We start from the raw sequence: 19,606 nt of genomic DNA on the forward strand, positions 1-19,606 counted from the left end.
GGTACAATCCAGACATTCCACTGTGGAATATTATTCAGTGCTAAAAAGAAATTAGCTATCAAAACACAAAAATACATGGGGGAAACTTAAATGCATATTACCAAGTGACAAAAGCCAATCTGAAAAGGCTACATATTATGTGATTCCAACTATATGACATTCTGGAAAAGGCAAAACTATTGTGGCAGTAAAAAGTTCAGTGATTGCCAAGAGTCTGAGTTGGGGAGAGAGATAAATACATAGAGCACAGAAGATTTTTAGTGAAAATACTCTGTATGATATTATAATGATGAGTACATTATACATTTGTCCAAACCCATAGAATGTACACCAAGAGTGAGCCCTTAGGTAAACTATGGTCTTTGGGTGATTATGATGTATCCATGTAGCTTCATCCTCGGTAAAAAATGTAACATTTGGACTAGTGATGTTGATAATGGGGGAGGTTATGCATGTGTGGGAGCAGGTGATAAATGGGAAACCTCTGTACCTTCCTTCCAATTCTGTTGTAAACTTAAAACTGCTCTAAAAAAATAGTCTTTATTTTTTTAAAAAGTAATTATGCTCACCACAGACATATTAAAGAAAATATTGCATCTAAAAAAAAATAGTATGTACATACATACATATATAGACCTCTTATAAATTTTACTGATAAAAGGATGTATATAGCACACAGTTTTAAAATAATAGTAAAATATACAACACTCTATCATAAATTTTATATAGCCAATTGATTTTCACAGAGTGCTTTCACTGATTTTTTCCACACTCTTGTATCTGCAGCCAAACGATGACTGCAATTGATGTAATTACATGAACAGCTTCTTAGCTGAGTCAGATGATAGTTTTTCAATATCAGAAGTATATTTCCTCAATTTTCCTCTTTTTACAATGTAATGGGGCAATGTGCAGACACAACACACTTTTATATTTAATTTGCTTTGTCAACATTTTCTCCATCTCTTTAAGTCTAGACAAGCAGTAAAACAATAAATCAAACCCTAATTTACAGCATTTGCCAATTTCCATGGTGTAAATACTTCCCATACAGCAGATTTCAAGCTACCAACATGATCATTGAACAGGTAGTTGGGAAGAGATACCATTTTTTAGTATTTCCATCATAGACACAGTAGAGGTAAATAACTTCAACAGCATAGATAAATGTGGTAGAATAACTAGGAAGTCATGAGTTTTGAGCAGATGCTACCTTTGTTTTTGAAATAACTTAAGTGTACATTTACATAACTATTTTTTTAATAATGGCCGTGTTTAACACCTGCATTGCAAAATCTTGAAAAATTAACAACCAGCTCCTATAAGCTGGCACCAGTAACCCTCCCAGCCCCCCACCCCCACCCCGAAATGCCACATGCAGGTCTCGCGATACTCTAACTTCACAGAACCCTCTGAGGTTGAGAACTTGTTCATGACTTCACCCTAACAAGTTATGGAGGTAATAGATTCTACAGCAATGCTGTGTTCAGCTCACTACATTATCTCCCAAGAAGCAATACATTTTTCAGCAGAAGTGAAAACTGCCTTACTGCAGACTGAAGAGCAAAATAAGGACACAGTCTCGGCAGATGGTGCTAATTACACATGCAGCCAACAGATGGCGAGCATGCCAGCCTCCTCCTAGTGAAAACTGCTTGACTGAATGTCAAGATGCGAACTATCTCGAATAACAACTGTTTGGGTCTTCTGATGGGACAGGGAATTTTTCATAGCATTTGGGGTATTTGTGTACCTCCTCAGGAGGGTCGATTGCCATTTTCCCTCTAATCTTCCATTACACAATAATACTAGTTACAGTGGGGATGCATTCAAAGCCATCACGTGAACTTCATCAATTCATTTATTCCACATACGAAGTCCCATGAAGTATGAGTAACCATGTCTCACTTTTCCAGATGAAAAATTGCAACCGTTGCTCAATCCATTTGTTTATTTCATTAATATTTATTGAGATCCTGCCATGACCCTACCCACAGTAGTAGCAGAATCAAAGTTCAAACTCAAGAAACTCAGCTCCAAATCTCATCTTCTTCCAGTATGTCAAATACCTGAGTTGTTATTACTTTCTTGAACAAGCCCCACCCCCACAAAAAAAATATGGTTGAATTTTATCTGAATTATTATCAAAGCTGTATGACAGTATGACAAGTTATTTCACCTGTTTGATCTAGTTTTCTCCCTCGTGGAGTCCCTGAAGTTCGTTTCTACCTCTTAGTCTATAACGTTTCAGTTATCTAAGCAATAAATAAGAGAAGCTCATGGCATAAATTACTACTGTTAGATATATTTGACATAGCTGAAGCCTTCAGGATTTTTGATATTGCGTATAATATCAGGAACACATTTTAAAAAATATTTTAAACATCTTTATTGAGATACAGTGCACATACTATAAAATTCACTAATTTAAAATGTACAATTCAATGACTTTAGTATATTCATAGAATTCTGCAACTATCACCACAATCTAAGTTTAGAAAATTTTATCACCGAAAAAGAAAGCCTGTATCCATTAGAAGCCGCTCCTCAACCCTTGCCCTTCCCCAAGAAACCACTAATATACTTCCGATCTCTATGGATTTGCCCATTCTAGATTTTTTAAATATAAATGAAATCATCCAATATGTAGTCTTTTGACTTCCTTCATTGAGTACAATGTTTTAGGAGTTCATCCATGTTGTAACATGTATCAGTACTTTATTCCTTTTTACTAACAAATAACATTCCATAGTACAGACATACTTGTTTATTTTTTCATCAGTTGATGGACATTTGGGTGGTTTTTTACCTTTTGACTTTTACGAATACTGCTGTTATGAAAATTCATGTACAAGTTTTTGTATGGATGTATGTTTGCATTTCTCTTTGAGTATACACCCAGGAGTGGAATCTGCATACACACATTTTTTTTTAACTTTTTTTTTTTTTTTTTTTTTGGCTATGTTAGGTCATCATTGCTGCGTGCAGCCTTTCACTAGTTGCGGCGAGCAGGGGCTACTCTTCGTTGTGGTGCGCATACTTCTCATTGCTTTCCTTGCTGCAGCGTGAGGGCTCTAGGGCGCGTGGGCTCAGTAGTTGTGGCTCACAGGCTCTAGAGCACAGGCTCAGTAGTTGTGGCACACGGGCTTAGTTGCTCCACGGCACGTGAGATCTTCCTAGACCAGGGTTCAAACCAGTGTCCCCTGCATTGGCAGGTGGATTCTTAACCACTGCGCCACCAGGGAAGTCCCCACACACAGTTTTTAAATGAGGGGGTTACTGACTGATGCCAGGGAAAACCTTACATTATAATGAAGGCACACGACTCACAGCCGGTGTAGGGAAAAAATGCACCACCGATAAGGCACAGTTCTCACCACAGCCTACAAGACCCTGTGTGATCTGGGCACCCCTCCACCTCCACCACCACCGTGGGGACAGTAGTGCCCCTTCGTGCTCATCCCACCTCTGAGTCTTTGCACTTGCTGCTCCGCCTGTCAGTGATACTCTTGCCCAGGTGTTCATATGGTGTGTTCCCTCACTTTCTTCAAGCCTCTGTTCTCATCACCTATCCACAAAGGCCTTCTGTGGTCTGTCTGAAAAATAGCAGCCCCGTCCGCCATCTCTCACTCACCCTACTTCATTTTTCTTTGTAGCACCTGTCATCACTTGACATCATATAGTTTTGTTGATTTCTTTTCTATCTCCTACCACTGGAATGTAAGTTTACATGAGAATAGCAACTTTTTTTGACATTATATTCCCCAAAACCTACATCAATAAATGTATTAAAAATGAATCCATGCCTGACATACACTACAGCCTCAATAATAAGTAAATGAATAAAAGCAAGATAGACGTCCTTTTCTAAACTCACAGTCACTGAAGCAAACGGGATACATATCTCTGAAGCAATAAATGGAATGTTCCTATTGAATTCCAGATGCTCAGTCTTTTTATTGAATTTTTTTTCCAGTGAATTGAATTGATCCCCAGTAGTTATAGTGGTAGCTATGAAAAAAGATGTCTTAGACAGCCAACATCTAGCTTCACAGGGAAAGTCATCAGAATAAGCCATAAGGTAGTTCCACAGGGAGCTCTACTGCTGAAGCCAGTGAACAATAAAATGAAGGCAAGTTAGTTTTGTTTTCTAATTTTATGCCTTAAAGAAGCATCCTATGGCCTAAGTTTTTTAGTAATATCATTGAAATAAGCAAAGATCTAACATTAACTAGGCGGCCACAGTTGTTGAAATACGTTCTGGGTCATATTTTGTGTTCTTACAATGCCCGGAACATCTACGATTCGTGTCTTCCATCAGTGTTTGAATTCATGCAGAGAAGTCTATCCTTTCTGTTTAAAAGTGTTTTCTAAGAACAAAATAGGGAGAATGGTAATTTTGTTCAATGAAGTAGTTATTTTTTAGACCTGGAAGAACCCTTAAAATCATCCAGGACAGTGTATGTTGTGTTGTGCTGTTTTTGGCCAGCTGGACCTTTCCCCAAAAGAAATCTTAAGAGGAGATCCAGTGGGAAGTGAGTGGAGGTAGAGTCCCGCCAGTGACATGGGGTGATGAACCAGAAACCCGCCGCCCCGTCCTGCAGTCCTGCAGTTTCCTTGGGAGTCCCCAGGGGGACCACAATGGACTCTTCATAGCCAAGTTAAAAAACACAGATTTAATCCAACCTTGTTGTCTCACAAATAAGGAAAGGAGGCTCAGCCAGTGCTCAGTTGAGTTTTAAGTCTCCTACAATAAGATACAGACATTGTCTCACTGACTCCTCCCACCCCCTATAAAGCAGCATTTATTAGGTCACATCCATTTTTACAGATAAGTGAGCACTGCTTCCTCAAAGAGATTTTTCTGACACCCCAGACTACCTTAAGTCTCCTGTGTGTCCCTTCAATACCATGCCCTTCTCTTCTTGAAATTATCATCACGATTTTAATAGTGTTTTCAGTGCACGTCTACCCTCTTAGTTATAAGCCCTATGGCAGCAGGGACAGTGCCTCTCACCTTTCCAATTATGTCCCCAGAACCTGGAACTTGGCCTGTAAACAGAACAACTGTAAACACTTTGAGGAGAAGGATCGTGTTGTATTTGTCTTTTTAATCCCTGGTGCCTGGTCCTGTGCACAGCTCAGAGTAGCAGCTCAATAACTGTCTTTGAGTAGAATTGAATTGTGGAAATAAAACTACCTAGAAGCTGGGAAAATCCTTTCCGGGCCTCATTCAGGCTGTTCTAGGATTGGGTGGTCTTGGGCAATTGTCCTACCTAGTTTGTCCTTACTTTTGTCATTCGTATAATAAAAGTTGTTTTCTGGGGTCTTAGAAAACCCTTCCACCTGGAAAATTTCGTGATGCTATTTTCCTCTGCTTGGAAATGTCCGATGAAGGTGTGAGGCAGGGACTTGAATTAATAAGATGACTGTATATATAAAAGAATGTTAATCAAGAGTTAATGGTTTAGAGAGGACCTTAGGGGTCGCACCACATGCCATGAAATCTTCATTCTACAATTTACTAACTGGGGGACTGAAGGTGAGCTACTTAACTTCCCCACACCCCAGTTTCTGCATCCAGAACAAAGGCAAGGATTGAATGAGGTCACATAACTAAAATATTTAGCATGGTGCTGGGTATCTAATAAGAGCTCAACAAATGTTCATTGGCGTTATCACCAAAAGTATTCAAAGAGGAATGATTTCCATTTAAACATATGTGAAAATAGCTTGTTGACATTTTCCATAAACTCACTGATGTTCCTTCTTATGTTTAGGAGACAAACCCACAAAGGGAAACAAGGTAAGAAAAAGCATTGAAATGCATTTGTTACCCACCCTTTGTTTTAGAAGCATAGGAATATGGACAATGTGAAAGCTTAGGTGGCACTTGAAATATATATCCTAGAAGTTTGGTTGGGATTTGTCATGTCTACCTGTAAACCAAAAAATCACTAACCATTTAGCTCTGCTCAAAGAACCAGGCTTTAATTTCTGATTCTCTTTCCTTTTGCAGACTCCTTTACCACCACCTCCTCGGTAAGACACTGAAAATAGAACTTTGTTTTGCTATATACTTAAACGATTAGTTCTATAATTTGAGAAAGAGAAACACAGACATCTGATACTGAAAGCTAATGAGTTGGTCAATGAACAAGATTAAATAAGCCTCATTCATCCATTTAATCATTCATTCATTCACAGTCATCTATTCAATCTACCTCCACTTATCGATCTTTAATGAATGCCTTGCTTCCCTGCTTCCTGTTTCTTTCCCTTTGTTTAGTACAGAAATCTCTCCTTCCTTTTAGTACAGAAATCTGCCAGAGAGTCCTGGCACTGGGAAATGCCTTCAAGGGACCTACAGTACATAAGTATATAATCATATACGTATATATATATATATTTATATATATAATACAAATGCAATTATTATTATACTTATATATATGGAGGCAAAAGCAACAGACTTGATTTCTCAGGCTCTGAGTTAAGTCACTCTGTTGTTCTGCTTGGGCCCGTGAGGACCTCCATCACAGCACTTACTTCCCTGGCTGGTCATCTTCTCACCACTTCTCTCTCTGCCCTCCCAGAGGGAAGCATCTTGAGCCCAGGACTGTGTCTTTTTCCTTTCTGCATCTCCAGCATCTACCAACAGTGCCCGATACACTTTGTGAATGAGTGAGGGCACGGGTGAATACATGGGTGAGCGAGGCACCCATCGACTTTGGAACATTTTCCTATTTCTTTGGGGAGATTCAAAAGCTCATGTCTTCTAGTCTGGAGCAAAGGAAAGGCTGTAATCATATTTTTACTCCAGGCCTCCTAAAACTTCAACAGATGGCAGATTGATAAAGCTATGACACCCTATAGAAAAGTACATAACACTCTAAAAAATTGAACCAGATCAAAGGGCAAGTTGCAAGGAGAGAGATTTAAGCTGATTAGAAGAATGAGTATTCTGACATTCGAAGCTCCCTGTAGAGAGCTGCCACCCCCCACGCCCAAAACTGATGTTTCCAGCCCAAAGCTGAGGGCACAGCGGGCAGGGCTGTGTGAATTCCAGGTCTGAGGAGCCATCTGTACAGCAAACCTTCTCAGATCCCCACTGTGACGCTTCACACAGGCCGCCCGTCACTCTTCCAAAGAAGTACCAGCCCCTGCCCCCTGAGCCGACGAGCAGCAAGCCACTCTTCCCTCAGAGGTACACCCTTGCCGAAGTCCAGAGAGAGTCCAGGTGAGAGGCTTGCTGTTGCTGGTGGTGAGATGACCAGGGAACGGGTGGGCAGGGGGAAGAGAGCAACAATAACCAAACCAGTCACCTCTCTAAATGGGCTGCCCAACGTGGTGGGGACAGCCATCCCATACCTTGAGGGAAAGCATCTCAGAAACCTGTAGTTTGACTCCTTAATGGAAAATACACCTTCTTTGTAATAAAATCAGTTACTGGAAGAATGGCTCACTTACGATGTGAATTAGTTATTAAAGAAAATGTTATCATTGCCGGAACTGAAAGGGGTTCAGACTGTTGGAGGACCAATATCGGCACGCAGCTTCCCATCTCCCAGGCCGGAGAAGTATAACCGCGCACGTGAAAACCCGTTTGTCAAAAACATGATTGCCTTTTTGACAAATAAATATAAAAAACCCCACCCTCTGGTATTAAGTGCTGATGCCAGAGCCCCGCTCCCAAATGTATGGGGCACCGGGCAGCCGAGCAGCCAGCTCTGATCAAAAAATGTCACAAACACGAAAGGACCTCTTTTTCTTTTCCCCGAGAGAGTTTAGATTTCCAAAATTACCTTATTTTAGAAGTCAGAACAGAGACTGGTGTTTCCCTCGTGTTGCTGCCCAGAGTGAGTGATGCTTTCTGACTGCAAGCTTGGATCAGCCGGTGAGGTGCAGGGCACTATGTTGTCAGTGAGCGTTTCTCGTGCATACAGAAATTCAAAATATCAGGCACATTTGGCACTTCTGTGGAGAACCCTTTCATCACTGGTTCTGATGGCGGAACGTAAAAGAGCCGAAAATGCCATTTCCCCCTTAGTTTTTTTGGCAAATGCCTCTTCCCTTTCTGTCCTTTAGAAACCCACACAAACATACATCTTCCATGCAGAAACCTCTCCTGCTCTTCCTCGTGCAATTTCCTCTCTCCCCTGTCCCCATCTCGAAACGCAGGTTCTCCTTCTCATAAACTAGCAGAGGAAGGGCAGTGGTTCTTAACCGGGAGTGGGGTTGGGGGGCGGAAATGTCTTTGCTCCCAGGGGAGTTCGTAGTGTCTGGGGACATTTTGTCGTGACAGCTTGGGTGCTGGGGATGCATCTAGTGGGTAGAGGCCAGGAATGCTGCCAAACATCCTGCAGTGTGCTGAACTCCCCCAGAACAAAGAGTAATGAGACTCAAAAGGTCAGTGGGCCAGAGGTTGGGAAACTCTGCCCCAAGGCAAATGACTTGCTTCTCTAAGCCCAAGGCTTTTCTCAGCAGTAAAGGGAGGTTAAGAATAATGCCTACTGCCTACCTCCTGGGCTAATGTGAGAATTAAATAAGATGATTTCTATCAAGTGCTTATCAGTACCTGCCTAGCACATATTTATTACCAACATGTGTTACAGTTACTACCTTGAGCCATTTTCTATTGGTGCCTTTGCCACCGCATATAATATATTTGGAAAGAAGTCTGTCCCTTTGACCTCAAAAGGAGGGGCTAACTCACTGCAGTATGCATATGTCCTAGAACCCCGCGAGGCAGTTTCCAGAGGGGCTGAGCCAGACCAAGAGTCACCAGATTTGCTCTCTTTTGATTTCTGTTTTCAAAGAATGAGTGTCTTGGAAACAACAACAGTAATAGAACATCATCTGAATTGGAAATGTGAAATGCATTGTCCCTAAAATTCCTGACCAAGTCGTCTAATATGACAAGAACTGGCCCAAACTCAGAGAAGGAGATAGAAAATAGGATGGGGCTTCCCTGGTGGCGCAGTGGTTGAGAGTCCGCCTGCCGATGCAGGGGACATGGGTTCGTGCCCCTGTCCAGGAAGATCCCACATGCCGCAGAGCGGCTGGGCCCATAAGCCACAGCCACTGAGCCTGCGCGTCCGGAGCCTGTGCTCCACAACGGGAGAGGCCACAACAGTGAGAGACCCGCGTACTGCAAAAAAAGAAAGAAAAGAAAATAGGATGAATAAATATCAAAGATGATGAGGTTGTTTAGTGTGTAGAAGAGAGGATTTTTATTTTCTTTCTGTTTCTTTACATTGGAAAGAGTAGGATGTGGGAACCCAGCAGGACAGGGTTTGGATCCCTGCTGAGCCACTTCTGGCTGTAAAATTTCAGGAAGCTCTTAAACAGTTCTGAGTCCTGCTTTCTTTATTGGTAAAAAGAAAATAACCAGCCCCATGAGATAGAATTGTGGTGAGGAGGTATGTGATTTTTCTAAAGTACTAGGATAATATCTGTCACAGCACAGGAAAGAAGAAAGAAAAACACTTAAGCAGCATCTCCCATCTGTACCCGACAGAATTAGGCACCCATAACCCTATTTTGTCTTGAAATAGAAGCTATAGATTCTAGGGCAATGCTTCTCATCCTGGCTTTACATTGAAATAATTAGGCAAACTTTTTAAAAAGTACTGTTCTCCAGGATCTGTTTCAATTGAAAGCATCACTATAGGGCATTAGTATTTTTCAAAGCTCTCCAGATGAATCTGATGTATATCCAGGGCTAGGCGCCCAGAGGGACCCAGATTCTAGGGATATTTCTGCCACTCAAGCTTCGAAGGTGCTTAGGCCTTACCTGTCTGTGTCCAAGCTTCTAATGTCTAAAATAATACTATCCTGATCTCCAGATGAGCCCCTCTGCTGCCTGGATCACACCAGTCTACTGTCAGCCATGTCAGTGGTGTTGGAATCTTTAAACTTTCGTGTTTTGTAACTTTGCAGTGTCTCTAGCTGTAGTTTACAGTGTTTAATCATTCTTAGATGTGATGAGAGCTGTGCTGGGTCTCTTCACCAGAGGAGAGTTACATTTCATCTCATTGAATCCTTTCTGCAGCCCAATAAAGTATGATTTTCTAAGGCTTGGAAAGGCCAAAGTGCCCAGCCCAGTAGAGGCATATAATAAGAGCCTGGCAAAAATCACTTCCCTACCCACTGAGCACAAAATGTCATTAAGATTCAGAGAAGTTAGGTGACTCGGTCAAAGTTATAGGGTTGGTATATGACTGTTGAGAGGGCAAAAACATGCAAAGCCCAGTGCCAGACACTGGGAATGCCACGAGGACTAAGAGAGCTTTGCTTTATTCTATTTTATTTTATTGTTTAATTTTTATTGGCATATAATTTATTTACAATGTTGTGTTGGTTTCTGCTGTACAGCAAAGTGAATCAGTTATACATATACCTATATCAACTCTTTTTTTAGATTCTATTCCCACATTACAGAGTATTGAGTAGCGTTCCCTGTGCCATACAATAGATCCTTATTAGTTATCTATTTTATATACAGTGTATATACGTCAATCCCAAGCTCCTAATTTATCTCTCTTCCCCCTTTCTCCCCTGGTAACCATAAGATTGTTTTCTACATCTGTGACTCTATTTTTGTTTTGTAAATAAGTTCATCTGCACCATGTTTTTTAGATTCCACATATAAGCAATATCATATGATATTTGTCTTTCTCTGTCTGACTTACTTCACTCAGTATGACCATGTCTAGACCCATCCACGTTGCTTCCAATGGCATTAATTCGTTGTTTTTAATGGCTGAGTGATATTCCATTGTATGTATATACCACATCGTCTCTATCTATTCCTCTGTCAATGGACATTTAGGTTGCTTCCATGTCCTGGCTATCGTAAATAGTGCTGCAGTGAACATTGGGGTGCATGTATCTTTTCGAATTATGATTTTCTCTGGGAATATGCCCAGGAGTGGGATTGCTGGGTCATATGGTAGCTCTATTTTTAGTGTTTATAAGGTTATAAGGAACCTCCTTACTGTTCTACATAGTAGCTGTACCAATTTACATTCCTACCAACAGTGTAGAAGGGTTCCCTTTTCTCCACACCCTTTACAGCATTTATTGTTTGTACATATTTTCATGATGCCATTCTGACTGGTGTGAGGTGATACCTCACTGTAGTTTTGATTTGCATTTCTCTACTAATTAGAGATACTGAGCATCTTTTCATGTGCCTTTTGGCCATGTGTATGTCTTCTTTGGAGAAATGTCTGTTTAGATCTTCCACCCATTTTTTTGATTGGGTCATTTGTTTTTTTTGTTATTGAGCTGCATGAGTTGTTTGTATATGTTGGAGATTAATCCACCTGCTAGAGAAATGAAAATAGAAATAAAAATTTTTTAAATGCAATCTAATTAAACTTAAAAGCTTTTGCACAACAAAGGAAACCATAAACGAAACAAAAAGACAACCCACAGAATGGGAGAAAATATTTGCCAACGAAGAAACCGAGAGCTTTGCTTTAAGAGAGGTTTCAATCCATTTTTAGTTGGGCCCATCTAGGTAGTCAGATGGCCGTTACTAATGACCACATGTGAATGACCACGTGAGGCTGCTGTAAGGTTCACTTTCCATGAAAACAGAAGGAAGATTGGAGATCTGAGCATCTTTGGCCAATGCAGGAAGAGTAGTGCCCGCTGCCTTCCTAACAGCTGCTCCCTAGGCCCCTGTGATGAATTGCCCTCCCTGGGAGGCTGTGATTTACGTCCAGGGATCAACTGCATCAGTGAAGACAGCTGCAGCCTTACAATTGGCCGTGCTCACTGTGGGTGACAGTGGTGGTCCCCGCTATTGTGTTTCAGCCCCCATTGGTCTCTGCCAGCTCTGTCCTTCTCTATTTTATAGCTAAGTCTTGACTTCACAAAACAATTGCTGAATTGAAGCACCTCAGTTAAGGAAAACGCCATTTAGAACATTCATTGACAACTTGAAACTAGGAGAGAACGTTGACGTTTGGGGAATGTTGGTTAGACATTCTCAACCACTTATGGGTCATTATGATGTACTTTATATATTTTGTCAGCTTTTTTTTTTTTTTTTACTTAAATAGATGTATTTAAGAGGGAAACATATCATCACCATAAACAACCACAACATAATTTCAGAGCAAAACTTTCAGCCTGGAGGAGGTTTTCTCTGTTAAAAGGGAAGAAAAGTAAAGTTAGAGTGATGTTTAGGATATACTAACCACCACATGGAAACTGTCTCCTTGACATAATTAGAAAGAAGAAAAAAAAAGTTTCCAACTATGTATCCATTGTAATTTGAATACCATGGTCCATGCACCAAATAAAACTCACCCTGAGAAATCATGAGAGCAATCATCATTTGCTGTAGGTCTAGCTACACATGGCCCACTTTAGAGTCCTCAGCGCTGTGCAAAAAGCAATGCTACAAACCTTAATTTTCTGATGAGGGCATAGAACTGCAGACTGGTCATCGAGCCATGAAATTTCCTTTAAACTTCAGCAAATTCAGTGGCCCAAGGTGGGGGATTCAGCCAAAATTTAAATAAAGTGTGTGATATTTTACCAACAAAACACTCATTTGCCTAACTATGGTTTTACCTTTTCAACTAGTAATGCTGACACTGTATCAGTTCAAGCAACCTTAGTGGCAAAAATGCATATTCTGATGATTTGGGTGGTGGAAAAAAATCATTATACATATCAAGAAACCATAAGAAGAGAGAAAGTATGGATTACAAAGAAGATATACAAATTCACACTCGTGAATGGAAACTATTGATTTTAAAGTGTAAACTTTATTATCATCATAGTTTTGCAAGATGTTGCCTTTGTGGGAAACTGGGTTAAGGGCACGTGGGATGTGTCTGTATTATTTCCTACCACTGCATGAGACCTACAATTAGGTCAGAACAAAAAGTTTAAGTTAAAAGAGAGTGTGACTGTTAAAAGTGTTCTGCAGATGTAAGGTGTTATTTTTTCCAAATAGCTTTCACATATATTATTTCATGAGAACCTTAATCAATCCTCTTCATTTCTGTCTGAATTTACCCATTTTACAGGTGGGAAAATGAAGCTTCAGAGAGGAAATTTCACTTATTGAGTGAGATGGCGCTCAGAGATGACAGAGCAAGGACTCAAATCCAATTCATTTGAAACTAAGCCAAAAACTAAGAGAGGCTCAGGAAGGGCTATTTTTAGAGTGAAAGGCATTATCCGCAAATGCACACTGAGCACCTACTTTGCACAGGAAAGGATGTGGAAAACGTATTCTATATAATCAATGACCATGTTTTATTTACTGGCCATCTCCAGCAGCCGATCATGGGGAGACTTATGAGTGGAAAGGTGCTCTCAGAGAGGAAGGGTGGTGCTGGGGAAGAAGGCCAGAGTCCACCCTGCTCCGCCATTCCATCACTTTGTGCAGGTCTCCCTGTCTTCATAAATTTCATTGAAGAGACCCCCTAAAGCCTCCATTTTACATGTGAGGGGAGCAACCAGCTCGTGGGGGTCTTGTCACCACAGGCATTTCAAGACCCAACGACAGTTGTTGTGCACAGAATGGACTTCTTAAAATTACTTGGGTTCTCACTTAATAATCCAACTTTTTTTTTTTTTTTCTTTTTTTTTTTTTTTTGTGTGTGGTACACGGGCCTCTCACTGCTGTGGCCTCTCCCGTTGTGGAGCACAGGCTCCGGACGCGCAGGCTCAGCGGCCATGGCTCACGGGCCCAGCCGATCCACGGCATGTGGGATCTTCCCGGACCGGGGCACGAACCCGCGTCCCCTGCATCGGCAGGCAGACTCTCAACCACTGCGCCACCAGGGAAGCCCAATAATCCAACTTTTTAAAGTTACGAATTCCAAAGGCTAACTTTCCTGAAGTCTCAAATTTCCATCTATAAAGTATATTGCTTGGTTCACAAGTGGAGTGCTTTTACCTAAACAGAGAGACAGTCACTCTGCTTGTTACATTACATAGGTTAAGACATAAGACATTTAGGAACTCAGTTAAATCTCCTGAAACATTTGAAATACCTTTATTCACTAAATGTAATTGATTTTTTAAGTACTCTAATGCTGACAGGGCAGGTTTAAACCCTAACAAGCAAAACTTTAACATTTCATTTTTATAAATCTAATAAAGTTAATATATAAATATAGCAAAATTCAAGTTCTCTTAAACAGTTTGAATGGTTTGCAAATAGAGTTGAACATAGCTTGACTCATTAACTTAAAATCACAAGCCTAAAATCACTCACCCTTTTTAAATTGAAGCCACATGGCCAATCTATCAGTATTCCTAAGATGCCAGAGTTTCTTAAACATTAAAAACACTGAGATCAGCCTCACTTTAACCCCAAAAGAATTAATATTATGAGTGTCTGTTCTACTTTATTACTTCTAATTGTTCCTCTTTATCTTCCACTTGCCCCGTTAAAAGGAGGAAGCAGGGTGAAGATGTGTTATCTCAGATGGACTGATGAAACAGGTTAAAGAATGTGGGACCTCAGTACACTTGCTTCTGGCTTGGAGATCTGAGACCAGGGTATAGCATCTGAGCGCTGTGTGCTGCTGGGATCATCTTACCTGTTACAGACAGACCTTTATAACTCTAGATCAACAGCCTTCAGCTAGGATTGTTGTTGCAGCCTTAATCTCCTGGCATCTCTTCAGTTCCAGTCTTTTCACAGACAGACCTAGGTGGACAGGTGTGCGCGTCACCCACCCAACTCCCTTCATAACCTCCTCATCTGGCTGTGCCCACATTCTAACAATAGTGCCCACTAGATGCCCAACATTTTCCTTTCTATCTCTAGCAATCGTCACAATAACCCTCTAAGACGAATATCCCTGTGCCACTTTGTAGATGAGAAAAATGAGGTTTAGTGAGGCTAACTGACTCAATTGTCAATATAAATGAAGGGCTTGGAGTTTCTTCTGAGACCCCTCCAATGGTCTGATGTCCACTTTATCAAATGCCATGTTGAATTCTTTCCCTATCATGCAGTTTCGTGTTTTTCCTGTCTCAGATCTCCTTTAATATCAGCATCCTTTCTCTCATGCATGCCTTCCTGGGGTCCAGCTGTACCACAACTTCACATTTAAAATCTTTTATACTCCCTCAAAGCAAAAAATGAAGAGCTTTAAAATGAAGGTAATAATAGCAGGTCCTTCTGTGCTAATGAAACTTGACATGGAAAACCAAATGTCAGGAGAAATGATGATGTTATTTAAATTCTCCTAAAGTGAGAAGCAGGTTTATTCATGTCCTTTCTGTCACCACCTTTTATATTGGCTCATAACTTCTTCTTTTGCTTAGAAAATTATGAGAAAAATAAGCAGGCTTTAATTTGATAGAACAGTGATAAATATCACACTGGACTATGGGCTATTAATTTGGCAATGAAAATGTAATCAAAGAGTTTTTAAGGACTCAGATTGATTGTATCTTGATCATTATGAACTATATTTTATGTAACACCATATTTCTTTTCCTTGCAGACAGATAAGCTTAAAGAACTTAAGTGAGGTAAGTAGCAATTGTGTCCTAAGCAACAAAGAAGGGAATTTTTGTGCAAAGTGTCTGTGATTGGCAACATACTTAATTATCATAATAGAAATGCTCAATATGTATTAATATCCCTATTTTAAAGGTGATAAAACTAAAGCAAAACAAAGTAAGCTCAAGATTTTAAATCAAATTCCATTTTGCCACCGTATTCTGTGTTTATTGGTACAGTGAGGAGAAGACCATGTCCATGATCCATGGAGGACATCAGGTTTCTACCGAGGGCTTCCAGCCTCTAGCATTTCAGATATAAATGTTGGAAATCGTGTAATACTTTGCTATTTGTTCTTCATAAGAGAGACAGGACTGCAGAGTAGAAGGAATATGAGATACAGAGTTGCACAGACCTGAGTTAGATTCCCGCTCTGCCACCAACTACTTTGTGAACTTGGGCAAATCCTCCTGCCCCCACCCAACCACCCCGTTCTGTTCTGTTTTCCCAATAAAAAAATAGAGGTGGGTATCCTCAACTTGGCAAAGCTGTTGTGACAAAATCAGTCAGTCAGAGTCAGCACGTAAATGACCAGGTGAGCAGTAGAGGCCCAATAAATGGCATGAAGATCAGGTAAGATGGAACTATCTTAGAGCCCTCTTAGATGTTTACTTTCTTAAGCCCCCAGAGAAGTTCCTTAAGCAGATGGTAGGTCCTCACTTCACTCCCACTGGCCTCCTAAGGGATTTGGTTCTTATCTTAGTATTTGACCTTTGCTCTTACATCATCTAGAAGGTAAAGGTTGATCTCTTTCTTTCTCTCCTTCTTTCTTTTGATGTTGAAGACTTAGACTCTGTGTACCAGTGCCAAATTGAATCTCGGAGACAGTGTTTTGGGTAAAGTAGAAAAGAATAGCTTTATTGCTTTGCCAGGCAAAGGGGGACACAGTGGGCTCCTGCCCTTGAAAACTGTGTGTCCCAACGCGGGAGGATTTGGTGAGGAGTTTTTATAGCAATAGTTCAAGGGCAGGGTTGCTGATAAGGATCAGGGTGTGGGCAGGGCCTGCATTCCTTTAACACTGGCCTCAGGTGGTCTCCTGATATGTTTCTGTGGTTTTCGAGGTTACCAAACTGTGACCTTCTCTCTGGAATGAAGAATGCTTCATCAGTAGTTAACATCTTCCATTTGTTGGCGATTTTAGCTCTGCAGAAGATCTCAAAGATATTGTTATGTGTACCCCTTGAAGGGGAACCAGGATCCTGCCCCAAGGCTGCGCTATTGTTTCTTGACTGCTCCTCCCTTGTCTCGGTATCCCCTCCCTTCCCTGATTAGCAATTGTTTGAATCTGCCCTTTGGGACTCAGAGAAGGTCATGGAGTCTGGGGTCTGTTCCCTATGAACAAGAAACAGGAAAAACACAAAAAGGCTTCTGTGCCCAGGAGCCCCACAGGCTCCTGCTCCGTTTTACTTTCTCCCTTTTTTCTTCCTTCCTTTCTTCCTCGCTTTCTTTTTCTTTCTTTCTCTCTCTCTCCCTTCCTTCCTTCTTTCCTTCCTTCCTCCCTTCCTCTCTCCCTCTTTTTCTCTTTCTTTCTCTCTTCCTTCCATCCTTTCTTCTTTCCTTCCTTCCTCCCTTCCTCCCTCCCTCCCTCTTTCTTTTTCTTTCTTTCTCTCTTCCTTCCTTCCTTTCTTCTTTCTTTCTTTCTTTCTTTCTTTCTTTCTTTCTTTCTTTCTCTCTCTCTCTCTCTCTCTCTCTCTCTCTCTCTGTCTCTCTCTCTCTCTTTCTGGTGTTATGACAATGTTAAAATTAAGAGTCACATTTCTAGCTTGTCTGTCAAACAAGATATTTATGACCTCTAATCCACAAGACAATCATGTCAAGGAGAATAACACGTGACTGCTAAATGAGAGGCGCTGTTCAAGACTTCACTCAGCTTACCCTCTTCTGGCAGTTGCTGGACTTCCCAAGTGCCACCAGGAAGGAGAAAGTTGGGGTGGTTCTCTGCTGCTGGGGAACCCACACATCTAGAGGAACTCCACCTCTTTCTTCCTATGGGTTGGTTTATGTGTCCCGAGTAGGCAGCTACTCAAGATGACCTATATCCATAACTCACCAGTCAGTCTAAAAGGACAATAGCCCCACCAATCACAAACAAGCAAGAAGGAAATGGAGAGGTCAGTCTTAAACAGCAGGGATCATGCAGGACTCTTTGTTTTTCTTGCAACTTTGGTTGGCCTTCTGCTAGAAGTTGATATCATCTAAAAAACAACAAGGCCTAGTGGAAAAACACATTCTTCCTCTTTATCTTTTGCCAAGACACTTCCTCATTGTTTGGGCTGAGAGTCAAGGCCATTTCTCTATTTCAAAAGCCCATCTCCTAGGGCACATGCCATGCTTGTGTGAGTGTTAAGTGCTTGCTCAAATTATATCTTAGGGACCAGAATTCATTCCAGCAGAAATGATGTGCCACCTGCCCCAATTCAAATTCACACAGCACTTTATAGTTTTCAAAAACTAGAAATGTATTGTCTCCTTTAATTCTCAAAAAAAAAGAAAGAAAGAAAGAAAGAAAACCCTAAGAGAAAAAGAAGCTTCAGAGAGGTGACAAGAATTGCCAGGGTTCCCACAGCTGCCAGACGGAGCCACCCTAGAAAGCCCAGAGTCCCGATCTAAGCCCCATGCCCATGACTTTGCCCTAGAAAATACAGAGGCACCCCTGAGGTGAAATTGTGGGAAAAAAAAGGAAGTAAGGAAGGGAGGAAAGGATGAGAGGGAGGGAAGGTGAGAAATAATAAAGAAGGCATTACTATTTAACTTGAATATGCTAATTTTCTAACCAAAAAAAAGTTAAAGTAGGGAAACTAGAGAGATTTCACTCCATTTTTCTAATTGCATTTGATTTTAAATTCAGAGCCCTCAAGCAAAAAATTGGCTGGGTCTCAATTCAATAAAAAAAAATTGCTCCCCCAGACAGATGGCTTCCAGGCTACTTTTACAGCAAGGCTTTCTCCCCTCCTTTGACAAGCCTGAGAACCACAGCCGCAAATGATTGAGCACTTTGAACTGCCAGGTTCAAAGTCCTGAGGAAGACTCAGTGGGGAAACTTTCAAACCACCCATAAAAATGGATTCATTCATTACCCTTTTTACATAGCCTATAGTTATGACTTTATTTGCTGTCCATGATGAAATGTATGTCCTCTTTCCAGAAAACTAGGGGATGCCAAGCTCTTTGAAACAAAAGGGCTTGTCTGGGCTTCCTTGGTGGCGCAGTGGTTGAGAATCCGCCTGCCGATGCAGGGGACGCGGGTTCGTGTCCCGGTCCGGGAAGATCCCACATGCCACGGAGCGGCTGGGCCTGTGAGCCATGGCCATTGAGCCTGTGCTGTCGGAGCCTGTGCTCCGCAACAGGAGAGGCCGCAACAGTAAGAGGCCCACATACCACAAAAAAAAAAAAAAGGGCTTGTCTGTTGGTTAGCCTTAGAAAAGATGTACAATGCCTCTCTAAGCTATTTATTGATAAGTGATTCTTGTCTATGAAGCCAATGTGAGTCAGGAGACCTGGGCTCCAGGGTCAGCTCAGCCACAAGATAACTCTGAGAATCTGAGCAAATGGCACCACCTCTTTGGACCTCATCTGGAAACCACTGGCTTTAACTTTTCATGGAACTCAGATCCCTTTGAAAATTTGATGAAAGGTATAATAAAACTTCCTCACCCCAGAAAAAAAATGCATATATTTATAGAGGAAAAAAATTCAGCTTTTCATGTCAGAAGGTTCATGGATCCCACGAGGTCATCCAAGGACCTCTTGCATCCCCCAAGTTAAGAAGCTTTAGTCCAAATGATACCTGTGGACTTTCTCAGCTGATGCAATGCATGAAATGGACTTTAGAAAATTATTTGCAGTTAAGTAAATACTTCAGCAAATACTATACTTCTTGCAAGGCATTTTGATTCTTCAAGAATATAATAGGACTCAAGAATACAAGTCCCATAAGCACATAGACTTTCATAATGAAGAATGATCAAGAATTCTACTACTATTAAGGAAAAAAAGAGAATGAAAATGTTTGAGAAGAGGAATGGCTACATTTAACAAGAATACTGTGAATAT

At 41.1% G+C, this 19,606-nt stretch overlaps 1 protein-coding gene across 1 annotated transcript in view; it reads left to right on the forward strand.

Annotated features, from left to right (window-relative positions):
• CLNK (cytokine dependent hematopoietic cell linker) overlaps positions 1-19,606 on the forward strand; it is a 123,914-nt gene that overhangs the window by 43,776 nt on the left and 60,532 nt on the right. Inside the window, exons 6-9 of the mRNA XM_065877260.1 lie at positions 5,781-5,806; positions 6,020-6,042; positions 7,130-7,240; positions 15,495-15,522. Of these exons, the coding sequence (XP_065733332.1) occupies positions 5,781-5,806; positions 6,020-6,042; positions 7,130-7,240; positions 15,495-15,522 (188 nt within the window). The remainder of the gene's footprint in view (positions 1-5,780; positions 5,807-6,019; positions 6,043-7,129; positions 7,241-15,494; positions 15,523-19,606) is intronic.

The sequence above is a fragment of the Phocoena phocoena genome, chromosome 5, assembly GCF_963924675.1.
Source record: "Phocoena phocoena chromosome 5, mPhoPho1.1, whole genome shotgun sequence".
In the NCBI taxonomy this organism is placed as follows: Eukaryota; Metazoa; Chordata; class Mammalia; order Artiodactyla; family Phocoenidae; genus Phocoena; species Phocoena phocoena.